At 28.1% G+C, this 15558-nt stretch overlaps 1 protein-coding gene across 1 annotated transcript; it reads left to right on the forward strand.

Moving 5' to 3' along the window:
- The first annotated feature begins 6186 nt into the window (after positions 1–6186).
- On the forward strand, positions 6187–8014 carry LOC112595023 (loricrin-like). Its single transcript, XM_025340093.1, has 2 exons — positions 6187–6323; positions 6424–8014. Coding segments are annotated over exons 1-2 (579 nt in total). The 5' UTR covers positions 6187–6322; the 3' UTR covers positions 7002–8014.
- Positions 8015–15558: the final 7544 nt, after the last annotated feature.

A 15558-nucleotide genomic window follows, 5' to 3' on the forward strand; every position in this document is an offset into this window, starting at 1 on the left:
GTTCAAAAACCCCATTTAATGCATTTGGTTTTATAAACAGTTTATATTTTAAAAGTCATTATACAAGTATATAATAGTTTATTTTTTTGTGTTAATAATAGAAAAATAAAATTATTCTGAAATCACAAATAAACATTTTACCTTGTTTAGAAATATGATCTGGTTTTCTAAAAGTTTTACTAACATTTTTTAAAGATTATATTATATTTTTATATCTATAAAACATAATAAAATTTTTCAATAGCTAATTTTAAAAGGAACTAACCATGAGATAATAGCATTTTCGTTCAGTTTTAATTAGAATTATACGTATATGAATAAAAATAAAGAAATTTAAATCTTTAATATATCAAGTGTTATAAATTTATGATGTATAAAATTAAGACGGCGGTATATTCGACATATAGATAGTTATAACACATAAGGTTTAATGTACCTACGAATAATTCAGTGCCGAAGCTAAAAAAGGGAGTTTTAGTTTAGCATATTGTAGAAGTGTTTGGTGAACGTATTAAGTAAAAATTTACTTTGTATTAACATTTTAATATGTTTGAAATTTGAATGCCCCTGAAAAGTTTAAAATATTATATGTTCACAGCACAGCATATCAAACTTAATGGATCTTACCTGTATAATTAAGCTTCCCTATGTAAACCAAATCATGAATATTATAATATGTATTATATATTATGAGAAAAATCTTGGTTACATTACTGTAATGTTTATACAAGATATTATATATCTGAACAGAATAATATCACCAGAATTAATCCAAATACATATAGATATTAAGTGGTGTCGTACAATAAAAAATAATTTGTACTTACCTATAATACACGTATTTTAAATAGAAACGTTGTGATTGATTATAATGTATTATTTAAGTAGATAATAAGTTATCCCAATATTATTCTATGGAACCAATGACGTACGATTTGAACGTCCTACACTCCTACCGAGTATATTATTGTCAACGGTATATTTTAATTATATTTATATCCATTATAATTTGTATTTTTTTTTTTTTATTGTTGCGAGAATCCATATAACTACATTTAAGGTGTAAATGTCTTTATTCAAATGCTTATATAATTCCGTTAGTTTTAAAGTTTTTACCGATTAGAATAGTTTTGATAAAAGTTTATTTTAAATAAATGTTATCTTCACAGAAATTAATAATTTAAATATATTATGATCATAAAAATCGGTTATGATTGTCTCGAACGTTAATTAATTAAAGATAAATATATGATTTATATTAATAATAGTAAGTAAACTTTTTTTTTTTTGGACTAAGTGAAAGCGTGATTTCGATGTAGTCTGCCCGTGGCTCTAATAAAAGACAGTAGAATCATATATTTCACTTAGAATAAGTAAGTGAATTATGATCACAAATAGTGTTTATGAAATAAACTTTCTATATAGTGATTAGCATATTATTATAGACTATTAAACTTGAGTGCGTAGAAGTTATTGATGAAATTTCACAGGTTATTATTTTTAATATAACAGTCACGGACACAAATTTTTATTTACATTATACTCGTTTTACTTACAATTTTAACTTGAAGTCAATATCAGTTCATTTGTCCTTTGTGTTTAATATTGCTAATAGTTTTTATCGCTAGAGTTATTATTATGATAGCAATCGTCATGGGTTAAACGCTCGAAATTCGATCGCATTTAAATGTTACGTAAGTCACCTCTTAATAGGTATGTAATAAATATTGTAAGCCGAGCCTTAATCTATCCCGACCAGATAACTGCCGTCTCATGTCTATATTCTATATTATAGAAAATCAGTATAGAAGTCAATACAAAAATACATTTTCAGATCTATTGAAATTTTTAATAAAATATGAATTTAAGTACACCAGCGACTTGCGTTCTTTGGAACGTGTATTTTTTATTGTTGAAATTGATTTCACCCAAAAATTTAGGTTTTATTATTTTTTTTTTTTAATTGTTATTAAAATTTAATGGATTAATCTAAGTGATTTCAAACATTTTATATGTATTTATTTTATTTTATTCTGCATACAATTTAAATACAACAGACATTTTATAATTTATTTGTTTGATATTACATACAAGTGATGATTAGAAAATTTATTTTATTTGTCAAATATCAATTATGCGAACTTTTCTAAATAATTATATAAATAATTGAAAAAATGTCTTGGTAACTATTATTTTGATCATCGAACTAATTTGATTCTCTAATTAAAATAATTGTGAAAAATATAATTTGAATAATTCAATTATTTCCATCACCAGTTGAAACCCTAAAAACCTATCAGAGAGGGTGGTTTCAATTTATCATCTGTTCATCTGTATCGTCAGTAGCTTACTTGTAGGCAGTTGCAGCGTACTACATGCCGTAGGTACAACATGTATGTATAATTATACATAATACGACGAGGCCGCGTGGGTATACAGCCATTTAACGTGCACAGTGATCACATTGCAGGTACCACGTGTTTTGAATCCGTTTAGTAGGTAGTGGATTCTGGTAAAACTGTATGCTGTACACTTGCACGTTATTTCGGTACACATTTGTTCGTGCGGTAGAAAATGTGCTCGTGTGTAGACGTGATCACCGCATAATAGTTAGCTCATGCAAATATTTTTGCCGCATTTCATACGCAGAATACGTCGGCCGTGGATTTTTCGCGACTCAATATAGATTTTCGGCGTAAATATTTGTGACTAACTCGACATTCGACTCACAACTTACATTTTTACTAGCGTATTGGGGTAATGTATAGAATGTCCAATGTGGGTAGGAGATGTAGAAATTGTCATGAATAGTCTAGAGAATTTCATACAATATCCAAGCTCTAACAGGCAATCTAAAATGTGAAGTTAAATTTCGAGTTTAATTTAATTATTCGCTATAGTCAATATTATATATTTTAAAAGAAAGAACAATTTTATTTTTATTGTAATTTATAACGGATCATACTTCCATGACATTTTGATAAGATTATAGTAGCATCAGATAAGTTACATTTCTATGTCTATTTCATAAGCATAACTAAGGAGCCCGGAATTCCACCATTTAAGTTATTTATTCCCCTTACTAAAAAAAAATAATCATCAACTATACCCATATTTATGATAGACGGGTTAATATTTTGTTTTGCCTCCAGTATTAAACATTTTTATTAAGTCACTAACTGAGTTACATTACTATTTACTATTTATTTAACTCTTTGAGATTAATATTGATGATTAGATTACAAATTATCAAAATTGTAAACTATAACAATAAAACAAATAAGTACACATTTGAAGTATTTCCTTGAAAAAATATTTATTTTTACCAATTTTTAATAACTGCTTTAGATTTTTGGCGGAGCGATGAATATGCATTGATTTTACAACGAAGTGCGTATTTTTTGTTCTTTTGAAGCAGTAAAATGTAAAATTGTTTCAACTTTGAAGATGGTTTCTAGTAACGGATTGGATCTAATTGGTACCTTAGGGAGTAAAAAAAAATAAAAGTTGCCAGTACTTTTTTTATATCCAAACAAAAAAAATAAAATAAAATTTATATAGAAACATGAATTTTTACATTAAACCAGATTTTACGAATTTACTTTTTTATTTTATTACTAAAATTCAAAAGTAGATAATCTCAGAAGTTTGAAATTTTCACCAAATGTTTATATTATCATTTTCTATATTCGATAATATTTTAAAAATATTTTAACTGTTTTTCAATTATTTATAAGTACGAGAGTTTTTCAATTTTTTTTGATTATTATTTCTATTAATGACGATTAAAAACAATTTGCTCGGTCAAAATTTTTAGAAATTAAATTCGAGATTCTATATAAGTTGTTCATATATCTGTATAAACATATTAAAAATAAATTGTATTTTATTTAAATAAAATTCGAAATTAAAGTTTTGACAAAATTTGTCAAAATTGTATAAACTTTCAAACTCTTTTATAGTTAACAATTTATGATATATTTTCTTTTTGTATCTAAGTTTTAAAAATTTAATATAAAATTCCTCATAAGTAGTTCATATTAAAACTAAAATATCTAAAAAACATATAAAGATAATTATTTTTTATAGATATTTTATACTCAGATTATAATAAAATTACTCATTTAAACGATAAACAACGATAATAAAGGTGAATAGAAATTCAGTATTTTAGTTTTAATTACTATTTCGTTTTACGTATCATTAATTATTTACGAATTACGATTACAACTGAAATCAAAAAGCATTAAAGTCTGAAAAAGTACTAAATGTGTGTAGTACTGTAGTAGTATAAAACCAAATTATAAAATACATACGTATATAATTAAAATTTAAGATACACCTACCTCAAAACTATATAGATATACAAGTGATATATTTATGATATTATTATATTGTTATTTATGATATTATATAGCATTTGAAGGTAATTATAGTAACGATAAAATCCAAAAAAAAAAAATTTGAAAAGTACCATCGATATGTATCTGTCTAGTAGGTAGATTAATTGAAAGAAAAACACCCAAATAATTTTTGGACACTCGTCATTTTTTTAAAATAGTCAATTTTGGTAGTAATTGCGTTTATTTTTATACTGTTTCAATACTCACCGAGACGGTCAATCTATCTCTCTCGACAGCCCGTCAATTACAGAGTATAAAAAGCAAATTATGGATAAAAAAATGTTCTCCATGATACGAATATCACCTTAACAATAACTAGGAATGACATAACAAAACTCTATAAACTATATTATAGCTATGAAATAAAATAATACCTTCTTTTAAATTAAATTACCCATTCATTGTTTTGGAAAAATTTTTATTGGAAAAACATTTATAATTCTAAATTTAATTTAAAAATGGTGAGTTTTTACCCGTATAATAACTATTTTTTCCCAGACGCTTTATTTTTATTTTGTTGTAATTTAAAAATAAACAGCCATAAATTCTTGTAATTTCCACAATTTTTTTAATATTATTTTTAACAAATGGTATGATTTTCTTGAATGTTTAACTCTTTTAGAGATTTTATAGACATGAGAAATTAAAATTTTTTTTATTAATGTCGATTATTAATTATTTGCTGGATCAAAATTCTTGAAAATTTATTACAGGATTCTACAAAAGTTATACTTATATCTTAGGTAAAAACACAAAAATTTTAACTATAAAATAAATTTTGTGTTTTTGAGATTTTGATGATTTTTGTCAAAATTTAACAGATTAAAAAAAATATTCTGATCATAGATTTTTAATATTTTTTTAATTGAGAAATTAACAGCTATAATGAGGAGCTTTGCATTATTTTTTCAAGCATTTCTTACAACTTTTATTCGATATTAATAATTAACAATAAAAAAAAAAAAAAAATTCTCAATTGTCTATAAACAATTGAAAAAAAAGTGAAAATATGTTGAAAATTTGATTGTAAACGGCAAAAAAAATATAACCATTAGGTGAAATTTGTAAGAATCTATGATTATTCGTTCGCCAGTTACACAAAAAAAAAAAACAAAATCAATGTTATCAACAATTGGATTAGTGTAAAAATTACCGTTTTACTCGAATTCTTTTGTATTTCCCGGTTATGAAAAAAATTACTGATAATTTTTTTGATTTTGATCTCTTTAGAGTACAAACTGGGTTCAAAATCGAAGCGTTTTATCGACTGTTTATCCTGCACACACACACACTCAAAATAAATCGTTGTGAAATCAATACGCTCATCGCTGCCGCTCTGCAGACTGCTCAGAGTCTAAAATAAATAAGCGATCGACGACTTCGCATAAACGACAAATAATCACATTGTTGTTTATCGCACCCGTCGGTCGTCGTGAGTCACACGCGCAATGCGTTGGTCAGGTACACGTGCTGTACACAGCACAAGGTATCGGTTGGCGGCGGTTTACATAATGTCAAAACGATAAATAATTATTACAGCACACGCGAGTCACCGTCGAGCCGTTGCCGTCTTGCCGCACGCGTCACGTGTACCGCAAACTGGTGTATGCGCGGCGTCTCTGCATCGCGACCCTGCGACACGCCGCGTCGTCTCGACTTTATTACCCCGTTCGGGTGCGCGTGACTTGTGGGGGGGTGGTCGTTCACGTGGACCCGGACGGCGTGCCGGGGCCGTATAAAACACGCGGAGCCGGCGACGCTGCCGTACAGTCGTTCACTCGCGTCCGTTGTTCACTTACAGCCGATATACATACGATATCGTGTCCAAATAAAATATCATAAAAACCACACAATACACACCGTCGTTTTACACGTCGTCATATTGTACCGAAGTGGTGACCGCGGTTAACCGTAAACCGAGTGGGTGTTCTTATATAGTGGATATAATATTTATTTTTTTATAATATGCATCGCTCGTAAAACTATACTACGATCATCCGCTGAAATCCGTTTGTTCCAGTGACGCGCGTCCAGGGTACCAATACCATTGATCACGTCATGCCTAGCTACGACGACCAGACGACCAATCCGACAGCGGGACAACGCGACAGCGGTTCGTACATGTCCTGCAACCTGGTGATGTACGAAGACGGCGGTGGGGGCGGCGGCGGTGGCAGCAGCAGTAGTGGCGACGACTCGAATTCCAGCGGGAACGGAGGTAGTGACTTTTACGACGATTCCGGAAGTTGGTCCGAGGACGGCATCAGCTGTGTGGGCGCCAATGCTTCTTTGTGCGGTAGCGCCGACGAGGGTTGCTACAGCGGTGACGGTGACAAATCGTCGTCGATCCGCGGTAGCGACGGCAGCAGCAACGGTAGTAGCAGCGACTGTGGAGGTGGCGGCAGCGGCGTCAATAGAGGCAAGTGGTTGAAGTCGTTGCGTACCGTCATTGATCGGATGGTCGGTAGTGAGAGCAAGGGCCGTGGCCAGAAGAGGGCTGTGAAGACCATCCTCCGGCCGCCGACCACTTATAAGTACGTCATCGGAATGTCCGGGTTCCCGTCCAAGGTTCCCGTCTACCCTAAGACCACCATGTGAACCAAACTCGCCGCTACTGTTCTATCGCCGTACCCGCTACACTTTTGGAACCTCATCGATTACAACTGTATACAACTCAACAACGACTTCCGGTTATCTTCACATTTTCGCACTACCTCCACCGTCATCGCCACCGCCTCCACGATTGCGTCTGTCCAAACACTCCGTGGATGCAGGGCACCGTTCAACCCTCGGTATCATTTGAGAATTTCGTGACGTCTTTTCATGCCGTTGCACGTTGGTCATGCATAGATGTTATTTACCTATGTTGGGCATTCATCTATTCCGCCGTTACCTTCGTCATGGTTTGAAAATTTAAGGTATATAATATTATTGGTTATATTGGTCCACTGAGTCTTAAATCGATAGAAACCAGTCATTTGACGGATAGGCTTTATTTATACTACTTTTTTATTGATATATATATTTTTTTTTAATAATTAATTTATGGCGTAACGAGTCGTAATGCTAGATTTTTAAATGTATAAATTATTTAAAAAAAAAAAAAATGTTCCTATAATATTACGTTTTTATTATGTTGATATTATAAACTAACACTTAATCTTAAATATTTATGTTATACTATTGAACGTTTTTGAGGCTCGGTGGATTCAATAGCCTGCGGAGTCGATACAAAATCGGCGGAATCCGTGTACGCCCATATATATTAGGTATATACGTATAATGTAAAAACAGAACAATCGAACAATAGCTAAAGATATTTATCATCCATTAGTCGTATCCCTTATTATATATAAATATTAACCATAACTAAATGTTTCCCGCATGTTTTTAGACTATGAGTATTTGTTTATTTGTAGTGAATTTCTAGCCTATCTTAAATTCAAACGAACGGTTATTATAGCTATGGATTAAAAAAAAATTCAAAATGGTCTACAAATTCAAATAAATTATATACTTCAAATATATTCTTATAACGAAATAGTTATGGTCGCCAGATAGGATACATTTAAAATATCATTGTGAAAAAAAAACTTGTCAATTTCACCATGAAAAGGCTTTTTTTTTTAATGATATTTTACTTGTGAGAATTATAGTATTTTAGAAATAGTATAACCTATTCTTCAATAATTTTCATTGTACAAATAATGTTTGACCCTCGTAATCATTTCCTATTTTAAATCTAGTGTATTAGACAATATTATAATATTATTATGTACTAGGCTTACACAGTTTTCTTGGTAAGATAACATTTAAACATTTTTAATGTGACTGTATTTTAAATAGCACAGTTTGAAGTAAAAATAATTATTAATATTAAAAATATAAGAGAGATTTATAATACTGAAATATATGAAACATTATTATTAATCTATACCCTATATAGTACATATTATAACTTACATGTAACAATTACTATGCCACTCAATTAGCGTGTGATTTTAATGTGTTTCGTATGAATTAAATAGATGTCGATAGAAATGTAACAATAAAAATAAATACTATGATGTGAAATTACTGTTTTGAATTTTTTGAAACATTAGGTTTTGAATTTGGTCTTGATTTATTTATAATTTTAGTCCATTTGCATGATAATCCTTTTCATTATTTTATAGGTATTTAAGAATAACAATTGATTGTGAAAATATGATATATTATTGATCATAAAATTCATAACTTATATTCCATAAATATTAGACATTGTTTATTATTCTTATGATGATTTTAGACAATATTATTTATGAATATATAACATAGATCGTAGGTAATGTTTACAAAGTATTTATTTACGTAAATAAACATATTAAACATGAATGCTTAAACGTAATTGATAAATATTAAACACCTACTATAAAAACTAATTTAGAAGCTACTCGTTTAGTGTCTACACATCCCTCCCCCGCCCATAACAACACCATCACTCCCTTGCATTAGAATTTTTATTGTATCAGTTAATATATACTTATGTTTGGCATTAAAATGAAAACAAATGATTTTAGAAATAAAATTATATGGGGTTATGTTATTGAGATTACGTTGTCATACATTATCATTTCTTAAACCAAAATTCTAGGTCGAGATTGGATATATTCAATATAAAAAACAATAATTGTGATAGTAACAATTGGTTCTCAATGTACTGAAAAACACGAGAAAAAAGAATTACACGTCAGTATTAGTGAATGATGAGTAATAAATAACTTTAAGTCTAATTGAGATTTTTTAAATTTATATATTTATATGTACAATGTACATATACTTAATACCTTTGATTGGCTTTAAAGCAGTGGTTCCCAATCTTATTTATTCTACACCCCCTTTGTAGATTTTCAAAAATCTCGCCCCCCCACCTATAATTTGAAAAAATTATAATTTTTTTGTTTATTTTACATTTTACAAACAAACTATATGATATTCGAAAATACTACTTTTTTATTGATGATAGTAATTATAAAATATAAATAATTGTAAATAATATAGTATTATAGTAGAATTTTAAATATAATAAAATTTGATAAATAAAAATTTTACTTTGTGATGACTGCTTGCGCCTCCCCAGCGATGTGTATACGCCTCCCAGGTTGGGAACCACTGCTTTAAAGTAAAAAAAAAATTATTTTTATTTTTATAACTAGAAGTGGGGGTTTAATGCAATGTTATATTTTGAAATCTATGGGTAGAAAATATATCTTATGGAATCTTAGTTAATTTAATGATATTTCTATTTAAAGTTTTTTGACTGATTCAAATTTATTGGATATTTTTTTATGGTTTTAGAGTATTTTCTAAGTTCTTCGTAATTTATTTTTGAAATGAATGTATACTGTAACAAAAAATACATTAATGTAATAATATATAATACATTTATAATAATATATTGGTAGAAGTAAAAAGTATTCAGATAGTGTCGAACGTGTAGTAGATATGTAATATTCGTCAATATTTGTTTTCAAATATACAAATAATCAAAGAGGCAATGATAATACGATTTATTTTAATGTCTTAAATATTTTAGATTGTCTTTAAAAAAAAAACAACTAATTTTTTCAACACGTTTCCGTTTTATGTAATTTTTAAAATACAAGAAATATTTTTTTATAAAATGGTTTTAAATGTTTAACACAATATAAGATACTCTATACCATAGGTGGCCAACTTGCGGCTCGTGAGCCACATGTGGCTCTCGTCATTGTCAGATGCGGTTCGCGTTTTATTTACAAAATCAAAATTTACTCAATATTATTATAAATTTCAATTTTTAGAAATCAGCTCATAAAAAATTATCGCGTTATACAAACATTTTGGCTCTAGGTATCATTGCATTTATCTATGTGGTCCGCGAACCTATTTATGTTGGTCACCCCTGCTTTATACAGTATAACTGCAGTGGTTTGATTAAAATTAAAAATTTTATATAATCTGGATAAAAATACATAGGTATAGGTTTATAGGTGGAAACAGAACAATGTAAATTAAATACGTGCAAATTCCGAAAATTTCTGACCGGATTACCACACATCTAAGTCCGATCGATCGTTAATGAAATAATGATTTGGTAATAATTTTATCCCCCAAGCTGAAGATAATTAAATAAAAATATGTATTACGTATATTTTGGTTAGAGTGTATACTGACTGACAACGTCTATTATGATATCATTATATTATTAAAAATCGCGTGTACTAACGTCTAACGGTGAATTTATTCTATACAAATTCGCAATAATTATTTTGATTAAAAATATTTTGATCAGTAATCAATAATCATACATATCCAAAACGTAATAGAGCACATTAAAATATTTTAATAAATTATGTAAATTAAAGTGTTGGCTAAAGATTCAGTGACTATTTAGATCCTACTTTTTTTTTTTTTTAACTCAATGTAGTTCAATTTAAAAATATGTTTTGCACTTATTATGTATACATTTTATAAAAACTGTTAATATATCATACATAGGTACTTCATATTTTTAATATGTAACTCTCTGATTTCAATACATGATTTACTTAAAAAAGTAGCATTTGTTTCTGTAAAAAAAAAAAAAAACAAAACAAAAAACAAACACGTGCTGTCATGATTCACGTGGACTCTTCAAAGTTTTATTCCGTTTTTCATTCATATTATAAAAACATTAAAAGTTCGCAAGGCAAATAGTCGTTTTTATGTAGCGGAAGTTTGCAAGCTCAAACATTATAATATCTCATGATGATTGTGTAATAATCATAACAACAACAAAACTATAATATAAATTTACAGGCTAATAACCTTTGTAGTCGAAGCCTTTATCCTAATAAAAAAACTACGTCGTTCGATTGATCCCGTTTGATGGATTATCGCAAAATTTACGTTAACTTTCTATTTTTCTAATAGTAATTTTTTTTAAATAAAAGCTATTTTGTATTTTTCAGAAATTACCAAAAGTTATTTATATCATTGAATATTAATTACTGTACATATTCTTAAGTTCGTCTTTAATTTTGTTAAGCTCAAGTATAAAATAACAATTTATTGTTTTTTAAAGTATTATAATTTATAGTATACTTAAGTTAACCAGGTTAATAATAATAATAATATAATTAAATAATGATTTTTTTTTTTACCATTCATAGCCAATTAATGTTATTGGTATTTAATAAATTATTATTATTGAAGAAGGCGATAATAATAATTATAGCTTTATGAATCGATATTTATTATAGATGTGATTTGATAAAATATGTTCATAATACCTAAAACTGACATATTTCGTATATGGTTAAATATTAATAGCTCTTTTTACTTTATATTACAGACTGCAGATGTATTATATAAAGACTATTATAAGTACTAAACATATGGTCCGAAAAACGCTGAGTGATTTTTATTGGACATAAAATATTATTGAATATAAATAGTCAGAAATTGTATTTGCGAAAAAGTTCTAGGTTTTGTTTAATTTTTTGTTTGTTTTTATCGGTTACAAAAGAAAGTACTGAGCATTTTTAATTTTAACCTCTATAAAGCACAAGCTAGATCTACTGTTCTACTCAAAACTATCCTTATAATTAAAATTCGAAGTATCTTATTAACTACTTATTGTGTACATAAACACGTAAAAAACACACATACATTATTCAATAAATTATTGTAAAATCAAAAATTTCATTGCTCTGCTCAGAATCAAAAATTAAGGAAAAACGATAATTTTTACGCAAATATAATTTTCGACTAAATCAATTCTGGTTATTTGTGTAACTCAAAAACGTCTAATTAAAAGTACTTGAAATGTTTCCCAAATGTTTAAATGACAATTTTAAATTTATAAAAAGGTTTCAAAATATTTTGAATCATTTTGAGCTACATAAAGGCATTTAAAATTTTGCTTAGATTTTTTATAAATGTTGATAAAAAATTATTTATACTTTTTTTTTTAAATTGCTTTAAAATAGTTCATATTTAAACTAAAAATTCTAAAAATATGTAAGCATTATTTTTTTACAGACATTTTAAATTAAAATTTGAATGAAATTATAAATTCAAATAAAATTATTAATAGCAATATTAATGATTTTGTTTTAGTTTGAAAACATTATTCTTGAGGGACATATAACTTTTATGTATATTATTTATTTTATACGCATAATGATATTTTCAAATACAATATTTTCATCAAAAACTAATTTAACCTACTGTATTACTAATTTTAAAATAAATTACTTCACCTAATACCAATGTCGAAAACATAATATGGAATATTTTATGATACTGACTGCCTCTGTATAGAGTTGTTTTTTGTATATAATGATATATCCGCTGACGCAACATGAAAGTACAAAGAGAATTTGTGCATCCATTAAATCCTCAACTTTGAAATGCGCATCCTTAAAAATAATAATATTTTTCTACTAAGATTTGTCTATTTTGAAGTAAATATTATCATTAATTTAAATATTTTGTATTATACTGTATATATTGCAAAAAAATAATAACCTATTATGTTTCCAGCTATTTGTGAAAATACTCGCTTTTTATGCACCTCCAAAAATATTAGCTAAGTTGCACCTATGGATATACTATTAAATTAAAATTTAGCACATCCATCTCATATAGTAACCCATTTGACACTTAGTATTTAGAAGAGCGGTCCTATTTGCCCACCTTTTTTTTTTAATATTTAGTTATAGACTTTTGACTTTAGTTATGTAGATAATTTTATTTTTATTAGTAATAATATTTTAAATATATAATATATATATATGATTATAATAGTATTATTATATATTTAACTATGTAATTATGTAATGGATGTGAGTTGGGAAACAGCATAAGAAATATGTCGAGTCTTCAAAATAGTAAGTGGTTGTCTCGTATCATAATAATTATTATAAATATACATCAATGCTTTTTGGAAAAATATGCTGTAATTATTCATTTTTTAAGTATGCTTACTAATCAACTGCTTTATAATATTAAAAAACATAGCTATTGTTATCATTGCCTCGTAGATTTAGAGTAAATATTATTTATTTGATAAAATTAGTATAATTTACAACAGTCATAAATCAATTACCTGCAAACGCCACTATAAGTGGAGTTAGTGACATATTAACAGCCTTTTTGTAGCCAAAAATTGAAGTTATCGAGGCAAAAATAGAAAAGCAGAAAAAGCAGAAAATCTTTCATGCTGCAGTCAAAGACGTATTAACTGATTTGGAAAAATCAGGCGATGAGATATGAAAAAAATTTTTAGAAGTGTTTAAAAACGGCCAAATTGAAATTCAGTGGCAGAGATTTTGGAAATTCCATTATCCACGAGAATTTCGTCAACGTGTCCGGGCCAACAGCGGTCATCGATATCAGCGAAGATAGCAATTTTTCTGATAAGGCAGAAGAGTTTTTGAAACTATGGCGTGATGCCATAGGTCGTTCTTGTCGACCGGACATTGTTTTGTAACTGTTTCGGCAGTGGCAAATAAAACCGACTCTCTACATACTTACTGATATATGTCGGTACTATCCTGTTCATTATCACACGAGTAGAATAAATAAAGTGTGTTGTCGTATCGAGGATGACGATAATCACGGTTTTAGCAGCTTCATATGAGAACGTTCGGTCGTCTCCGAAGAGTTCCGTCTACGCGTGTGGGCTGACTACAAATGTCGTCTAAATAAGACACCGATACTCGGCATTGGTTGTTGCTGGGAACTGATTCGGCGTCATATCAAACAGGAGTCAGTCAAGGAACCTTTGTAACAGACGCCACGCAAAAGATAGTATATTTTACCGAAATTCCATCGGCATCGCTGCACTATTAATGCCGTTTTCACTGCCGACGCGATGACCCGATATCATGCCTCAAGCTCAGTCTATCGCTGTTGCAATAAGTTGTCACCAGCCATCATAGTCATCAGTCATCACTCTCCGAAGACACGCGCCTGCCACTCATCGTCCTAGAACGGCTGGAAAATGTGGAGAGGTAACCAACGTTATGTCGATTTTATTATGCTATCAGCAATTGTGCAATATATCGCTTACCAACCTTATTTATGAGTCTGTACAATTCTAACCTTTTGGTGTTGTTGAACTGTGTTATCTTTCTTTTTCGATTAAATAGCACTTAGTTTATTGCGTTTTTTGTTATATAAAAAATTTTGTATTGTTTATTAAAAATTAATTTTTTACACAAACGATATTATAATAATTTCATTTAGTTATAATGTATAAGCGTATGCATTTAAAATACAGTTTAAATTCTAAATAACTAATGATTAGGCAATAAGAAATGTTTTAAAATGTATTTAGTACAAAATATAAAAATAAATTAAATACTTATTATTGTATGCGTAATCTCCATGTTCTTATTAATATAAACAAAGATAAACTAATTAATTAATTTTCAATTTCACTTTTAACACATAATTATATAACTAATTGGTTAATTTTACCAATCGATTTATAGTAAGTATTGATAATTAGCTAACTATTGCTATTAAATATTGATGAATTTTCAATCGCATTAACTTTTAGCTTTTTCCAGTTAATTTGAAAAATCCATTATATTTAAATAATAAGTTAAGCATCCTTCCACCATATTATAGAGTGTTTGGCTCATGGCCATATCAAGAAAACAGTTAACATTTTTGTAACTCTACGTTACAGTTGGCTTAGAGTATCCTAAATTGAAAATTTACTAAATTATAATCGCATATAATTAATTCAACCTATAGCATTATTAATAGAAAATTTAATCATTTTAATAGTCATAAAATTATAGTATTAAATATAACTAACAGATAGTTGTTGTTTAAAACTGTTTTTCATGTACAATGATTTATCACTAAATTCAAATTTAACAGAATATACATACCAATGACTTACTTCTCAATGATGATGTACACTATTGACACCTACTGTACAGCATATTACCGTTTTCCATCCTTTTTTTTATTATTTAATTACGCAGTAGACAAAAATAAACAAACAAATAATTTACTGAAACTAATTAATAATAGTATTAATATTGTTAATATTTTATTTCTTTACTAACTTTAAATTTTTAGAGTTAAATATTATATTATTTGGTAGCTTTATCAAGTTGAAAATTTATCGTAG

The sequence above is a fragment of the Melanaphis sacchari genome, unplaced genomic scaffold, assembly GCF_002803265.2.
Source record: "Melanaphis sacchari strain LSU unplaced genomic scaffold, SCAv2.0 Contig24_pilon_pilon, whole genome shotgun sequence".
Classification (NCBI taxonomy): domain Eukaryota; kingdom Metazoa; phylum Arthropoda; class Insecta; order Hemiptera; family Aphididae; genus Melanaphis; species Melanaphis sacchari.